This window comes from Lithobates pipiens, unplaced genomic scaffold, assembly GCF_037356315.1.
Source record: "Lithobates pipiens isolate NorthernLeopardFrog02 unplaced genomic scaffold, aLitPip1_a1.2 Scaffold_8, whole genome shotgun sequence".
NCBI classification, from domain to species: Eukaryota; Metazoa; Chordata; class Amphibia; order Anura; family Ranidae; genus Lithobates; species Lithobates pipiens.
In genome coordinates, this window is record NW_027507903.1 from 596,191,761 (window position 1) to 596,208,125 (window position 16,365).

Here is a 16,365-nt window from a genome sequence, read left to right on the forward strand (position 1 = left end):
TATACAAAAAGGTGCCCAGACCAAGTATTGTGTGTATACTTTACTGTACATGGACATACTTTTCAGTAAGCCAACATTTCTGTATTATATTTTTTTTTATTGGTTTTATGTAATATTCTAGTTTTCTGAGATACTGAATTTGGGGTTTTCATGAGCAGAAAGCCATAATCATCAAAAATAAAAGAAAGAAATCTTTGAAATATATCACTCTGTGTGTAATGAATCTATATAAAATTTGAGTTTCACATTTTTAATTGGATTACTGAAATCAATTAACTTTTTGATGATATTCAATTTTTTTTAGATGCCCCTGTACACACGGTCAGAAATTCCGACGGAAAAGGACCGATCGGATTATATTGTCGGAAAATCCGATCGTGCGTGGGCTCTATCAGACGGAATTTCCGACTGAAAAAATGAGAGCAGGACCTCAAATTTTCCGACAACAAAATCCGATCGGACTTTGTCCGATTGTTTGTAGAGAATTCCGATCGGACAAAGTGCCACACATGCTCAGACCAAATTACAAGACCAAAGCTATTGGCTATTAGCCACAATGTAGTTCCGTCGTATTCAACGAACGTCATCACGTTCCGAATGATCGATTTTTTGACAACTTTGTCCGACCGTGTGTATGCAACACCAGTTTCGGACAAAATCCGTCAGAAAAAAATCAGATGGATTTTGTTGTCGGAATGTTCGACTGTGTATACGGAGGCTAAGAGAAAGCACATATTCCCACCTGTTCAGCGCATACAGCCTTTCTGGATTTTCAGTTAAACAAAGACAGTCAGAAAATGAGTAGGTAGTGCTGGGCATTCTCTTTACAAAGCCCAGAATTCTATGCAAATTTCATGTTATGGGTTACATCACTTGTTTATTTGAAAATGAAAGATTTTAAAACAAATAAAAAAAATCTTTTAAAATTGTACATAAAAAAATAGATAAAACTGACTAAATATATCATAATTTCACTTTAAAACTAGAAGGTTAGTTGCAACTAATTAAAGAGGAAGTAAACCCTGATGAGTTTACTTCCTCTTTCATTCCCTGCAAAGGCAAAGCATAATGGACTACTATGCATCGCATAGTAGTCCATTATGTGTCACTTACCTGACACAGGAGCCAGCGAAGTCGCCGCTGTCCCCTGTAGTCCGCCGCATCCATCTTCTTGGTGGGGTCTCGCAGCTCCGCCGCTGTCATTCGGCGAAGCCGCGATGACATCACTCCCGTGCATGCGCACGGGAGCCGACACGCACGCCAGCTCCGTCGTTGAGAATGCCGTGCCCAGTGCACCTGCGCGCCGCTGTCTACGGCACATGCGCCGTAGACAGCGGTGCCTGTTTTCGGGCAAATATCTCCTAAACCATATAGGTTTAGGAGATATTTCTTGGACCTACAGGTAAGCCTTAATCTAGGCTTACCTGTAGGTCAAAGTGGTTTGTAAGGGTTTACAACCACTTTAACACCCTTTTATAGCGTCTGCAGCCAAATATAATTTCCTAGACTGTACATGTGATAGAGGAATAGTATGGATTCATACCCCTAACTATGAGATTTAAGCCCCTACAGAATGTTTATGGCCACGTAGCTCTTTAAACTCCTTAACGTCTTTGGGAGAGCCAAAGGCTGTTTGAAATCTTAACACTTATCTAAAATCAAGCATGCAGTGTGTATATACACCAAAATGTATACTCACCATGAGGCTCGTCTCTTGCTGTGATGGTAAAATCAAAAAGATTGCATTCACTTTGTTTCTCTGTCACTATTTCATAGTATTCTGCTGTCACCTGGACATAGTGATATCAGTTAAAAACACACTTAATTAAGCTTAGTGGAATTATCAGTCAAAGAACTTTTTATTCAAGAGATTTTTCTAAATTTTAACATACAGAAGGGTTAAAAAAATTACGATGTTGTAACATAAAAACACAATGATGTAAAAATTATTTAGGATCAGAGTAATGCCTAGGTTAAGCAATAACCCTGTTACATAGAAAATGTCTGGCAACCACTATGAAGGCAAGTTGGAAAAAAACATGTCTGAAAAGGAAAAACCAAGGGGAATGTAATGCGCAGAGGAACTTATAGGAGAGAATGCTTAGATAATGTAAGGGAGCGAGAGAGGGTCTGAGAAGGAAGGGGAGGGTCTGAAAAGGGAGAATCTGAAATGGAAAATCTGAAACTGACACCGTTTGTGGAAGCCTCCAAGTGTGTCAATTATTTTGCAACTAAGGTTCGGAAAGTGGAGGAATCGCTAAAAGCCCATCAGCACATCTTCTCGGAATTGGGGCAATCTTTCATGACCAAGGTATCCATAGCCATGATCTCATTCAAAATCTAGTTGTATTCTAGAAGGTAAGGTGGGGAAGTGGATTTCCAATGTCGGAATATAACCACATGGGCCGCTAAAAGACAATGTTATAAATTGGCCTTTTTAATTTTGGAGATGGACCCAGGGATCATGGACAACAGGGCTATATTCAGGGAAGACTGGACCTCAGAGATGCACATGGAGCTGTAGGAATGGAATACATTGTGCCAAACTGACAGGATCAAAATGGCATTCCCACCAGATCTGTAGGTAAGAAGTAGCTGGGTATATGTGATTGAGGTCAACTGGAGTCCAGTACCAAAGAGATACAATTTTTTACTTTTTTCTTAAAAATAAGAGGATATGGACAGCTTATTGTTAAAGAGGAAGCATTTCCTCCAGTAGTCTTTCGAAAACGAGATTCCAAAATATTTTCCCACTTGGATGGGACCGAGAGTTTGGCTCCACAGTTCCCTCCCTCAAGTTTCCACATAATTGGAATACAGTATGGTTTGAAGGTGCATCACAGGAGAAAAAAATCTTCCAATGGGGTGAGGGCATGCACCCAATGGGCTTCTGTCTTAAGTTTGTGGAGGAAAGCAGTAAGTTAGAGCTGAGTAAACCACCATAGGCTAGGAGCTGAGGGTGAAAAGAAATGCAGTTGTGTCATGAAATGGTGCTATCAGGATAGAAATTATGTAGTTGGGTTCGTGGAGATAGAAACGCCACCTTGTTAGTCTGTAGTCCAGGGCAGAAAGAGGTGTTGTCAAATATATGAGTAAAAGGGCCTGGTCGATGCGACAGTTTGCGTGGAATGACAAATCTATCCCACAGAGATATGGGTTTGATGAAAGCTGATGTTTTTAGGTGTGGGTCATGCTGTTCCCAAATAAATTGAAGGAGCTGTGTCCAAAATTGGAAGAAGAAGCTTTTGGGGGGGGGGGGGAATTTATGGGGATCATATTGAAGATATAAAGGACACGGTTAGAGGATATTAATTTTCAATGTATTGAAGCAACCAAACCATGAGACACATGAAGGCCTCCACTGATCTGAACCTTGGAAACCTCTGAGTATTCTCAAGTAATTCAAGCAGTAAAGGGTTGAGAGGTCTTCAGGTATACGTGTACCAAATTAAGTAATATGGCCATTTTTTACCTTGAAAGGCAACTCTTGTTTGAGGTCTTTATCTGGAGGGGAAGGGATAGGTTAATTCACTGGATCTTTTCCCAGTTTGGGAATAAGGGTGATCTGTGTCTCTAGGGTCTGGGGAGGGAATGGGAATTGTGGCGAGACAGTGTTACATAAGTGCATGAGAGAAGTTGCTAAATGAATTGTAATGTTGTATGACACGAGTAATAATTATATTTATTAATTATTATTACTAGTCCACCAACATTAGAATTCTTCTATAGCCCATGGGCGGAGCATTTGACCATAAATGTCTGCTCGCACCGACTGCTTCGTCGAATCTTCATGTTGAATCTTTTCTCTCTATGTCGAATAATCTTGGACTAATAGAGTTAGGTTAGGCACATTCAACCTTTTTTGCTATTGTCTCTATAATGTTGAATCTTTTCTCTCTATTTCAAATCTTTTCTCTCTATGTAGAATAATCTTGGACTAATAGTTAAGGTTAGACACATTCGACCACAGGTTTGATGGACACAGATCACTATTGTCAGCGTCATGTCGAATCTCCAACTATATCGAACTGTTGTCATAACGAAAATAAAGCATTTGTTTATGTCGGATCTTTTGGTTTTCGGATTCTGCATGTTCGTTATCGTTTGTTAAAACGATAACAAAAATACCTGAAATTTAGACGAAAATGCATGCACATGTCTACTGGACACTGCCATGTGTCAATGGGATACATAAGGCTAATGTTAATTGACCCTAGAGCAGCCAATACTGTCCATACTCAAAAAAAAAAAACTGAGAAATTAAGTGTGAATCTTTTTTCTCTATTTCAAATCTTTTCTCTCTATGTAGAATAATCTTGGACTAATAGAGCTAAGGTTAGACACATTCGACCACAGGTTTGATGGACACAGATCACTATTGTCAGCATCATGTCGAATCTCCCATCTATATCGAACTGTTGTCACAACGAAAACGGATTCTGCATGTTCGTTATCGTTTGTTAAAACGATAATGAAAACACCTGATATTCGGACCAAAATGCATTTGGACGAAAACAAATGCACATGTCTACTGGACACTGCATGTGTCAATGGGATACATAAGGCTAATGTTAATTGACCCTAGAGCAACCAATACTGCCCATACTAAAAAAAAACTGAGAAATTAAATGTGAATAATTAATTAAAACTAAAAGACATATTCTAATGATTAGATACTAATTAGGTCAGACTTCTGATTGGGCTTATGAATGTATCTATGTTTGGATGGCAAAAATTGACATCAATAAACAGCTATATCATATGTATGTATAACTGTTTATTTGTTTTCTTCATGCACTAAAAAAACCTTCCACACTTTTTTGTAAAGATATAAATTGGCAATTGACAAAATTCATAAACTCCATAAACTCACTGTTAGAGAAGCTCGCCCCCTCCCCTTCGCTTTCACCACAAAATCACGATTTATGTTTGTCTGTAGGGAGAAAAGAGATCACATTTCTGCATAGTTATAATAGCTTTACCATCTGTTATCCACCACTCATGGAGACCCCTCTGCACAAACCTGCTGCATCATGTGAATTCACATCGATCACCCATTCTTGACCTTAAAGTGGTTTTAGAGTCAAAATGTTTTTTTTTTTACCTACATATAGTACAGTCCCTGCATTAAGGGAAAAAATGCCCCACTAACTGTTCTAACCACCCACATCCCTATATACCCACAAGTATAACATCTTTCATATTTTAAAAGAAAAAAAAATATCTTTAGTATAACTTTAAATCATCCTTTAAGTAATGGCATCCTTAGTTGGATTAGATAGATTTACTCAAAACATTTAGACCAGGGGTACCCAACCTTTTGAAGAGCGGGGGCCACTTAAGTGAATTGGTAACTGGTCGCGGGCCACAATTAGGGGAGCGGGAGGATGACAGGTCCGTGTCCACAGACACAGCCCACTCTACTCTATGGGCCCTCTGATCCAATCTGATTCGCCCAGATGGAAGGGGCAGATCCCTTTCTATTTTTTTTTTTTTTAGGTAGGCAGATGTAAACAGACACAAGTCCGTTTACATCTGCTGCTCCATAGAGGTGAATAGTAAGTCCCATTGGGTCGGACTGATGTACTGCGATTTGCCCAAAGCGCAGGTGCAGCTCAGTGAACCTGTGGATTTTCTGCGGGTTAGCTGCACTTTGCCATAAACTTCTATTATATTCTGCAGGTGTGGCGCATTTTCTGAAGGCACAACAAACCCGCAGGTAATAACAGAAGTCTATGGCTCAATGCAGGTAACCCGCATATGCACTGCACCTGCAGATCAGTTTGAAAGCAGCCCAGTAACCACTGCAAACAGATATATCCATATATACTGTGAATTTAGTAGTAAACGTACCTTTAATAACTGCCTTCCATTCTGGTATCGCTGGCTGTTGCTGTCCCAGGCGGAGTGCATTTGGTATCACTCCGCCTATGACAGGAGCGGACACCATACAGGAAGCATTGGCTTATGTGGTTCTGCTCCGCAGCCACTTGCTTCCACTACCAGTGGCTTCATTCATAAAACTGCTGCTCTGGTATGGCTGGTCGGCAACCCGTGATCTGGGCTTGCTAACCTGCCATCTTAGAGCAGGAGGTCGAGGGCCACATCAGAGGGCTCCATGGGCCACATGTGGCCCCCGGGCCACTGGTTGGGCACCCCTGACTTTAGTCGGCTTAAATTTTTTCATCTTTCTGAGTTTTTCAAAAATTACTGATCGACGTTGTACTCAAACAAAATCTATGTCCATTTTTCCACACAAATAGAGTTTTCTTTTGGTGGTATTTGATCACCTCTGCGGTTTTTATTTTTTGTGCTATAAACAAAAAAAGACTGACAATTTAGCTTTTTTCTATAATAAATATGTTCCAAAAAAACACATTTCTACTTCATTTTAGGCTGATATTTATTATTCTACATATTTTTGGTAAAAAAAATTGCAATAAGCGTATATTGATTTGTTTGCGCAAAAGTTATAGCATCTACAAAATAGGGGATAGATTTATGGCTTTTTTTTATTATATATATATATTTTTTTACTAGTAATGGCGGTGATCTGCGATTTTTAGGGGAACTGGACAGATTGGACACTTTTGGGACCATTGACATCTATACAGCAATCAGAGCTAAAAATAGCAACTGATCACTGTATCAATGTCACTGGCAGAGAAGGGGTTATTATTAGGGAGTGATCAAGGAGTTAAATGTGTGTCCTAGGGAGGTGTTTCTAACTGTGGTGGAATAGACTGCCGGGAGGAGGAGACCGATCGGAGATCTGACTGTTTACATTGACAGATCTCCGTTCTGTCTCTCTCAGGAGTTATCACAGGTGTCCGTCAGACATCGTGGCTGTCGGGCACGCACATCGGCTCCATTGCCATGCCGCGGGCGCTCGCCCCCTAGAGCTCTTAAAGGGGTCCTTAAGCAGTTAAACTATTTTGATTGCTCCTGCCAACTACCATTGAGAGGGCTTCAACAGTCTGAGGCAGAAGCTTTAATAAACTAAGTTGTGAATATTTAGCCTCCCAGACAATCACTAATTAGTTAGCGATAGTTAGTCCGTGGTTATATTTAATACTTGTTTGGAACATCCATTTACAGTGTTCTTACCTTTGAGCTCTGCCCAGAGAGAGCATTGTTAGAAGTAGGGATGAGCCGAACACCCCCCTGTTCGGTTCGCACCAGAACCTGCGAACAGACCTAAACTTCGTGTGAACTTTAGAACCCTATTAAAGTCTATGGGACTCGAACATTCACAATCTAAAGTGCTCATTTTAAAGGGTAATATGCAAGTTACTGTCCTAAAAAGTGTTTGGGGACCCGGGTCCTGCCCCAGGGGACATGGATCAATGCAAAAAAAAGTTTTAAAAACGGCCGTTTTTTCAGGAGCAGTGATTTTAATAATGATTAAAGTGAAACAATAAAAGTGTAATATTCCTTTAAATTTCGTAGCTGGGGGGTATCTATAGTATGCCTGTGAAGGGGCGCATGTTTCTGGTGCTTAGAACTGTCGCTGCACAAAGTGTCATTTGTGCAGGAAAAAAAAGTCTTTTAAAATCACTTGCGGCTAAATTGTCGGGTCTCCGTAATACAGAGAACACTCAATGAGTGTTCTCTGTATTAGCCGACAATTCATTCATTCATTGATTAAAAAAAAAAAAAAAAAAAAAAAAAAAAAAAAAGCGTGGGGGTTCCCCTAAATTCAATTACCAGGCCCTTCAGGTCTGACATGGATATTAAGGGGAACCCCGTGTCAAATTTAAAAAAAAAATTGACGTGGGGGTCCCCCCAAATATCCATACCAGACCCTTCAGGTCTGATATGGATATTAAGGGGAACCCCCGCATCAAATTTAAAAAAAAAATTGACGTGGGGGTCCCCCTAAAAATCCATATCAGCTGTCCATACATCCGTCTTCTGTCTCCTCTCCAGAGACACTGCAGAGAGCACAGCGCTGACGTTTCTTATATTGGGAGGGCGGGGCCACCCGTCACCTGACCCCGCCCCTCTGACGCTGGAGAGGGAAGCCAGGGGTTCCCCAGTGACGTGTGGGTGACCCCGCCCCCTCTGATGTAACGGAAACCTGCGTTACATCAGAGGGGGCGGGGTCACCCAACGGCCAGGGTTGTGAGGATGAGGCCCTTGTCCTTATCAACATGGGGACAAGGTGCTTTGAGGGGTCACAGACCCCCAAAGCATCCTCCCAATGTTGAGGGTATGTGGCCTGGTACGGTTCAGGAGGGAGGGGGGGCGCTCTCTCGTCCCCCCCTCTTTTCCTGCGGCCTGCCAGGTTGCGTGCTCGGATAAAGGGTCTGATATGGATTTTTAGGGGGACCCCCACGTCAATTTTTTTTTTTATTTGATGCGGGGTTCCCCTTAATATCCATATCAGACCTGAAGGGTCTGGTATGGATACTTGGGGGGACCCCCACGTCAATTTTTTTTTTAAATTTGACACGGGGTTCCCCTTAATATCCATGTCAGACCTGAAGGGCCTGGTAATTGAATTTAGGGGAACCCCCACGCTTTTTTTTTTTTTTTTTTTTTAATCAAAGAATGAATGAATTGTCGGCTAATACAGAGAACACTCATTGAGTGTTCTCTGTATTACGGAGACCCGACAATTTAGCCGCAAGTGATTTTAAAGGACTTTTTTTCCTGCACAAATGACACTTTGTGCAGCGACAGTTCTAAGCACCAGAAACATGCGCCCCTTCACAGGCATACTATAGATACCCCCCAGCTACGAAATTTAAAGGAATATTACACTTTTATTGTTTCACTTTAATCATTATTAAAATCACTACTCCTGAAAAAACGGCCGTTTTTAAAACTTTTTTTTGCATTGATCCATGTCCCCTGGGGCAGGACCCAGGTCCCCAAACACTTTTTAGGACAGTAATCTGCATATTACCCTTTAAAATGAGCACTTTAGATTTCTCCCATAGACTTGTATAGGGTGTTCCGGCTTTTCGAATTTGCTGCGAACAGCCCAAATTGTTCACTGTTCGCTGAACAGGCGAACAGGCAATGTTCGAGTAGAACATGAGTTCTACTCGAACTCGAAGCTCATCCCTAGTTAGAAGTTATTTTCTCCTCTTTGCTCTACGTCAGTGATCTCCAAACTGTGACTTGTGGGCAAGCAGTAACTCTTTACTTGTCTTTATCAGGCACTCAGGGCACTATTTCATCCACTGAAACCAACAATGGAGTACTATTCATCCCATCAACACCAACAATGGCAAACTATTCCTTTCACTGACACCAATGATGGGGCACAATTCCTCCCACTGACACCAGCAATGGGGCACAATTCCTCCCAATGACACCAATGATGGGGCACTATTTCTTTCAAAGACATAAATGATGGGGCACTATTCCTCCCAATGACACCAATGATGGGGCACTATTCCTCCCACAGACATCAATGATGGGGCACTATTCCTCCCAATGACACCTATGATGGGGTAGTATTCCTCCCACTGACACCAAAGATGGGGTAGTATTCCCCCACTGACACCAAAGATGGGGTGCAATTCCTCTCAAAGACACCAGTGATGGTGTACAATTTCTCCCAATGGCACAACTTTGGTACACTATTCTTCCCACTAACACCAATGATGGGGCACAATTCCTCTCACTGACACCAACAATGGGGCCCTATTCCTCCACTAATACCAAAAATGGGGCATTGTTTACACCCACGGATAAAAAGACATTTTCTACTCCCATTTGCCGCAATCTAGCCTCCCTAAAGTCTGAAGGACAGTAAAATGGCCTTTTGTTTAGAAGGTTTGGAGACCACTGCTCTAAGTGAACATTATCCACACATCTTCTTCCCCACTCCAACCCACTACTCATTCTGCCCATTACTAATTATCCTATTCTATCCTATAACTACTATCCTATCCTATACCCTGTTTGGAACATCCTTTTAGAGTGTTCTTTCCTTTGAGTTTTGCCCAGAGGGAGCTTTATTAGAAGTTATTTTTTCCTCTTTGCTCTAAGTCAGTGATCTCCAAACTGTGACTTGTGGGCAGGATGCAGCCATTTGCTTGTTTTTATCAGGAACTCCGGGCACTATTTCATCCACTGACACCAACAATGGGCATAATTCTTGCTGCTACTGAGATCCAAAAGGTGGTACTATTCCTCCTACTGACACCAATGATGGAGCCCTATTCTTCCCACCGACACCAACAATAGCAAACTATTCCTCTCGCTGACACCAATGATGGGGCACAATTCCTCCCACTGACACCAACAATGGGACACATTTCCTCCCAAAGACACCAATGATAGGGCACTATTCCTCGCACAAATGCCAATGATGGGGCACAATTCCACCCAATAACACCAACGATGAGATACAATTTCTCCCAATTGCACAAAATTTGGGGCACTATTTCTTTTCTTCCACTAACACCAATGATGGGGCACAATTTCTCCCACTAACACCAACGATGGAGCACTATTACTCCCAACGACACCAACAATGGCAAACTATTCCTCTCACTGACACCAATGATGGGACACTATTCCACCAACAGACATCAATGATGGGACACTATTCCTTCCAATGACACCAATGATGGGGTAGTATTCCTCCCACTGACACCAAAGATGGTGTACAATTCCTCCCAATGACACCAATGATGGGGTACAATTCCTCCCAATGACACAAACTTTGAGGCACTATTCCTTCCACTAACACCAATGATGGGGTACAATTCCTCCCACTGACACCAACAATGGGGCACTATTCCTCCCCTAATACCAAAGATGGGGCATTGTTTACTCACACTAATAAAAGGACATTTTCTACTCCCTCTTGTGAACATTATCTACATATCTTCTTCCCCACTCTAACCCATTACCAATCATCCTATCTAGCTTTGCTTCACTATTGAGTAGAGTGAAAAATGTATATTTATATATAGTATGTATTGTACAGGATGCCAGTGATTTGGTTTTCGGTCCCTTTAAGGGAGAGGTAATTAGACATTGGTATCGGTCAGGTCATCTCACCCATGTAAAGTGCAGAGGGTTCTGGGGTAGTCCTATTGGAAAGGAGAGGTCAGATTTCAGTACTGTCTAGATTGGTAAATCCTCATTTGGGACCCATAATTCACAGACTTGGAGAGACTTTGGGTAGGAAAGAGCCTCCAAAGAGCCTCTGATTACAGGGACATTGGTCCTGAAAGAGTTAACCCACCTGCAATGTAGGCTTGAAAAGCAACAGGAAGCCATCAGCAGGTGTCTATGGGGTAGTGTGGAGAGGTTCACAGCTGCAATCAAGTGTGGAATATCTGGAGACTGAAATTCAGTTTTTGCTGCACTCCTGTGTCTTTTTACTATACCTGTGGGTAGGTGTGGCGTGATGTGGTCGGCAGAAACACACAAAGTCCAAATGCAGTAACAAGGATATATGGCTATAGAAGTCCAACAATACAAAACAGTCTTGGCAGGAAGGAAACTCAACTTAAAACACTAACAGGTTGTAACAACAAAGCGACAGTACAGTGATGTATCAAAGCTGCCCACAGCATCTGTCTCGTGGAGCAGAATTCGGCCGGTCTGCACCCAAATGGGGAGGTTTCCAGGAAGGATGTCATGTCCATGCACTTTCCCTACTTCTTAGGAACCTTTCTCTGACAGACCGGTGACCTGTCCCTACGCTAACCACTTGCAAAATGCACGACAGGATCTTTAATAGACTGTGGCTGACCCATCATGGCTACCACATGGGGTGTCAGCATTCGATCAGATAGCTGCTTCCATGTGATGCAGGAAACCATAACCCAGTTCCTCTCAACTTTCCCCTCCACCTGCATTGCTGCTGTGAACAAGCGCCACCTGCAGAACAGTGGAGAAATTAGACTGCATTTGCCTTTATACCCCAAAGCAGATGGGAACCCTTTTGGTTATACCAGAATTATGGACTATTTGCTTTGTCTTTGCTGAAGAAAGCTACTCTTGATTGTCCAAGAAAAGACGGTTACTTTTAGAAGCTGTTGACTGAGGATTTGAGGCTCTCCGTCTTAAAATATACTGTGTGTATATATATATATATATATATATATATATATATATATATATATATATATATATATATATATATATATATATATATATATATATATATATATATATATATATTTATTTATATATATATGGTATATCAATTCAATACATATACACACATAGTTTTAGGTTCTCATACTCTAGATAAAAATAACATGGCATTGCAAATACTGCCTTCAAAGTCTTCACATGGGTCTTACCTCTTCAGATCGGGCATTTAGATTATTTTGCAGATTAAGGCGGTATTTAGTAGGGTCTCTCCTCCCAGGAAGGTGGACGGATATATCCATGTCCAACACCATCTTATTTTCCCTGGCCTCTTGGTACTTGGCCAAAGATTCAAACACCATGACGATTGTCTAGAAACAGGCAGATGGGATAGGTGTTATTGTTTGAATTACAAGGCAAAAGGTGTAAATTCTTGTCAAATTGCTGAGGAAGGTATATAAATAATGTGATAGGTTTGTGACAACATTTTTACAGCAATTATACTATTTGGATGAGTAGCAAATCTTCTTTAAACATTACAGGACAAATCCAGTTGAATTTGACTAACTACTACTAGATTAGCCTTTCTCGACAAGGATTTCTTGAAACTTCAAGGTTCCTCTAGAGATTGCTAGGGGTTCCTTCAGCAGGGAACAGTGTCTGACTGATTTTCTCCTTAAGGGTGCCTGCATAGTTTTGGCAGGACACAAAAAAGTAATTCTTGTGGGAAAAAGTAACCACCACATTAGTCTTTCTAGACACGGATTACATGAAACCTTTGGGTTCCTCCAGAATTTTCTAGGGTTTCTTTCAGTAAGGAACAGTTTCCTACTGATTTTCTGCCTAATGGTGCCTTAATTGTTTTGGCAGATCACAACAGTGTCATTCTAATAGAAAAAGTTAAACCTCTCCTTGTGTCTCTCAAGTAACCAACCAATTACATCAATATCAGTGGTGGCACAAAAGCTACTTTCCAGTTGTCTGTAGGAGGGACATTTTTCCCACTGTTTACAAAAGTGAGGAGGTCCTTATCCCACTGACCACCAGTGTGATGGGCCACTATTCCACTTACTTCCAATGTAAGGGGAAACTTCTAACCCAAGAACATTCAAAAGGGGACACTATACTGACTAAAACTGTCACTGTCTATTATTATTTGCTTAATGCTTAATTTACTCATGATTATTATTGAAAATAATTTAGCTTTATAGAGCAGGTGGCATTATTACTACTGGGTACATCTCATCTTTTATTAAATTCCAGGCAGATATATAAACACAGACTAATATATTTCTGAATTATTTAATACATTGTTTCGGCAGAGATTTGAACGACGTATGGGTAGGCTAAATGTACCCAAGTTGATCGATCAACTTGAGTAAAACCAGCCTGCCTGATTTTACATGCAATTATTGTTGTTATAGCTTCTAGCAATAATCCATGTCTTCTCTTGGCAGGGTCGGCACCCCCGCCAACCCACCTCCCGGGAGAACATAAAGGCTCGGCGGGAGGGATTCCCCTGTCAACACTGTGGTTGCAGGAAAGACATTTACCTAAGTACCTGAATTTGACCTGGTATCAGCCTCTTGTGATCTCCTGTACAAAACTCAGGGGGAGTGAGAAGCAGTACAAGAAGCCAATTAGCTATGCTGCAGTGCTTGTATGCTAATGTAGAACTACCCCCGTAGGGGCCACAGGCAACTGACACTCTTACCTCTGCACAGCCAGGCAACATGCATTTTTTTACTTGCAGCCAGACACAAGAGGTCAGTCCTATAACTTGCTTTTGATGTTTTTATTAGTGGATAACAACTTGGATGTGTGAAGGGATTTATGGGATGCCCAGCAGATGGTGAACACAGCAACATTTGGGGACAATCTTCCTCTCTCTGTACAAAAATCCTGAACTGCTTCCTTCTGTATAAACTCACGGTCCTTTGTAGATTAATAGCAAAAGTCCATTACAGACTAAGGGCCCTGGGCCCTTCTGGAAAAGCAGCACAAACTTAAAGTAACTGCTTGCAGGAGTGTATCCCCTCCTTCTCTGGATCTGGTCCCAGCTCCACTACTCAGCAGGTCCTACCAGCCCTCCTGGCTGCTCTGGAGATCTCTCAGGACAAGGATGAAGGGGTGAAGCACACTGCTGTTTCTCCAGAAAACTGACTACATACGGCATATTTTCCCCTTGTAGTGTTCCTCAGTGTGCTGATGTACTCAGTGCCCTCTCCTTGCTCCCAGCTGGTGGTCCCAATCACACCACACTGCAGACAGGATCCTTCCTGAGCCAGCCCAAGCCTCTGGCCTGTAGGGCCTCCCCTAGACCTAAAGGGCCCCTCAAGGCCACTGACAGATTCCTCAGCACTCCCTCTCTATCTTCCACTCGACTCTTCCTGCCAGCATGACTCATCCATACTTAAAGTGTAAGTCCACCCTAAAACTAAAATCCCTGCATCTACAGACATGCACATTCTAACACTAACCTATCTAGCCCTGTAAAGAAATATCTGTATACATACCTTTTCTGAACCTGATACAACCCGATCATCCAGAGGTGGAAGCTCGGCAGAGGACTCATCTGACAACTTCTGTGAAATGAATGGGGAGTGTCTTCACCCATAGAGTTAATATGGGGCTTCCGTTGTCAGTTGTGTCCTCTGCACCCCCCTCCACAGCGAAGCCACAGATGACAGCTCAGTGTGGGAATGGGTCAGATCGCTTGTAGAAAAGGTATGTATACTGATCTTTTCTTTACCGGGCTAAATAGGTTAGTGTTAGATCGTTGATGTATGTAGATGCAGGGATTTTAGTTTTAGGGTGGACTTATACTTTAAGGGCTGCTTAGCCACCATTCCTGTCCCACTGCTTGGGGTTTGGCCAAGCTCCCCTGAGTATGCAGAATGACCCTCCTAGCCTCCGCCCACTAACCTCTAGAAGTTTCTCCAAACTTCCAGACCCAGGGTGGGAGGCACCACAGACTTGCTTGCACGAGTCATCCAGCCTAGGTGAGTATCGAAAAACCTGCAAAATGGATCACCCTGTAAGGGGAAGTGAAAAAAAAGGGGGATGGTGGGCAGAGATCTACTTTAAGTACATCAGAGAAAAATCAGGTCCCTCACTCTGCCAGGGCTATGTAAATCTCAGGACTGGATGGATAGAAAAACAAATCCTTTAGCAGTTAAAACATCTTCCATATTCGTATTTTATCTGTATATATAAATGTTGACAAATTGATTATTAATAATTCACACTTTACAGAGGTAAATGATGAAAACAATAATAATCCAAGCAGCGCTTCTATCAGTTCTGTGTCATCAACACAATAACTTTTTCTATATTAAGACATAACATGTGAATAACCAGAATAATTTGATCAGTAAGATTAATCGATCAGACTCAAATAATCAGTCCAACAATTCCAGTGCTCTGAATGCAACAGAAGATTTAAGGAAGTGAATAAGTCCAAAGCAAAGGGGGCCGTAGTGAGTGACTCCAGTGAGAAATGGTAGAAAAATAGGTGCACTTCACACTAATTCCTCCACACGGTGCTCCACACTCCCACAGGGGGTTAAACTCACCAGAAATTCCTCAAGAAAGAACCTTATCAGCACAACCACTTCAGATTATACGATCCCGTCTTCCAATAGTATAAAGACAGTGATTCTATGTGTTGGACGTACACATTCACTTCATATTACACCTCCATACCTCAGCAGCAGCACATGGAAAAAGATAAGCTCCACATCGAGTAGATCTTCTCAAATTTTCAATTTATTCACATTTAAAAACAGTATCTCATTTGGCAGATGCAGTGAACATTCAGCATTCTCCACAATAAAAATCTCCAAGCATAGCTGATACTTGTGGCAGATCACACAAACAGATGGCAGACACTTGACACCACCAGCCCTATTCAGCTGTTTACATTAGCCAGGCAAATACCTGAATCACTGTGTGTACTTGTAACAGGGCTTCTATTCCTTCGTTTGTGTATTGTCCCAGTCACAGCCTGCATAAGCATCACTTCCGGTCGCCGTACAGCCAATCCCTGACCGGTTTCGTCATTCGACTTTGTCAAAGGGGCGTGGCTTAACGGCGCGGCGTTCCGGATTTAAATATCACATAATCCCGCCCTCTACATGGCTATCAGCGAATCAGACCACCCAGACCCTCTAACCTATCAGAAACAAGGGTGGGCGGAGACTGCATTTGCCATCAGGCTATGGATCTTCTGTATAGAGAGACACAAAAGCTCTCCATGCAATATAAACTTAGCAAATATATCTATATGCCATATTT

At 41.9% G+C, this 16,365-nt stretch overlaps 1 protein-coding gene across 1 annotated transcript in view; it reads right to left on the reverse strand.

Annotated features, from left to right (window-relative positions):
* LOC143962295 (complement C3-like) overlaps positions 1–16,365 on the reverse strand; it is a 324,990-nt gene that overhangs the window by 36,748 nt on the left and 271,877 nt on the right. The window contains exons 27-29 of the mRNA XM_077471597.1: positions 12,282–12,440; positions 4,874–4,933; positions 1,700–1,790 (exon numbers count right to left, since the gene is read on the reverse strand). Of these exons, the coding sequence (XP_077327723.1) occupies positions 1,700–1,790; positions 4,874–4,933; positions 12,282–12,440 (310 nt within the window). The remainder of the gene's footprint in view (positions 1–1,699; positions 1,791–4,873; positions 4,934–12,281; positions 12,441–16,365) is intronic.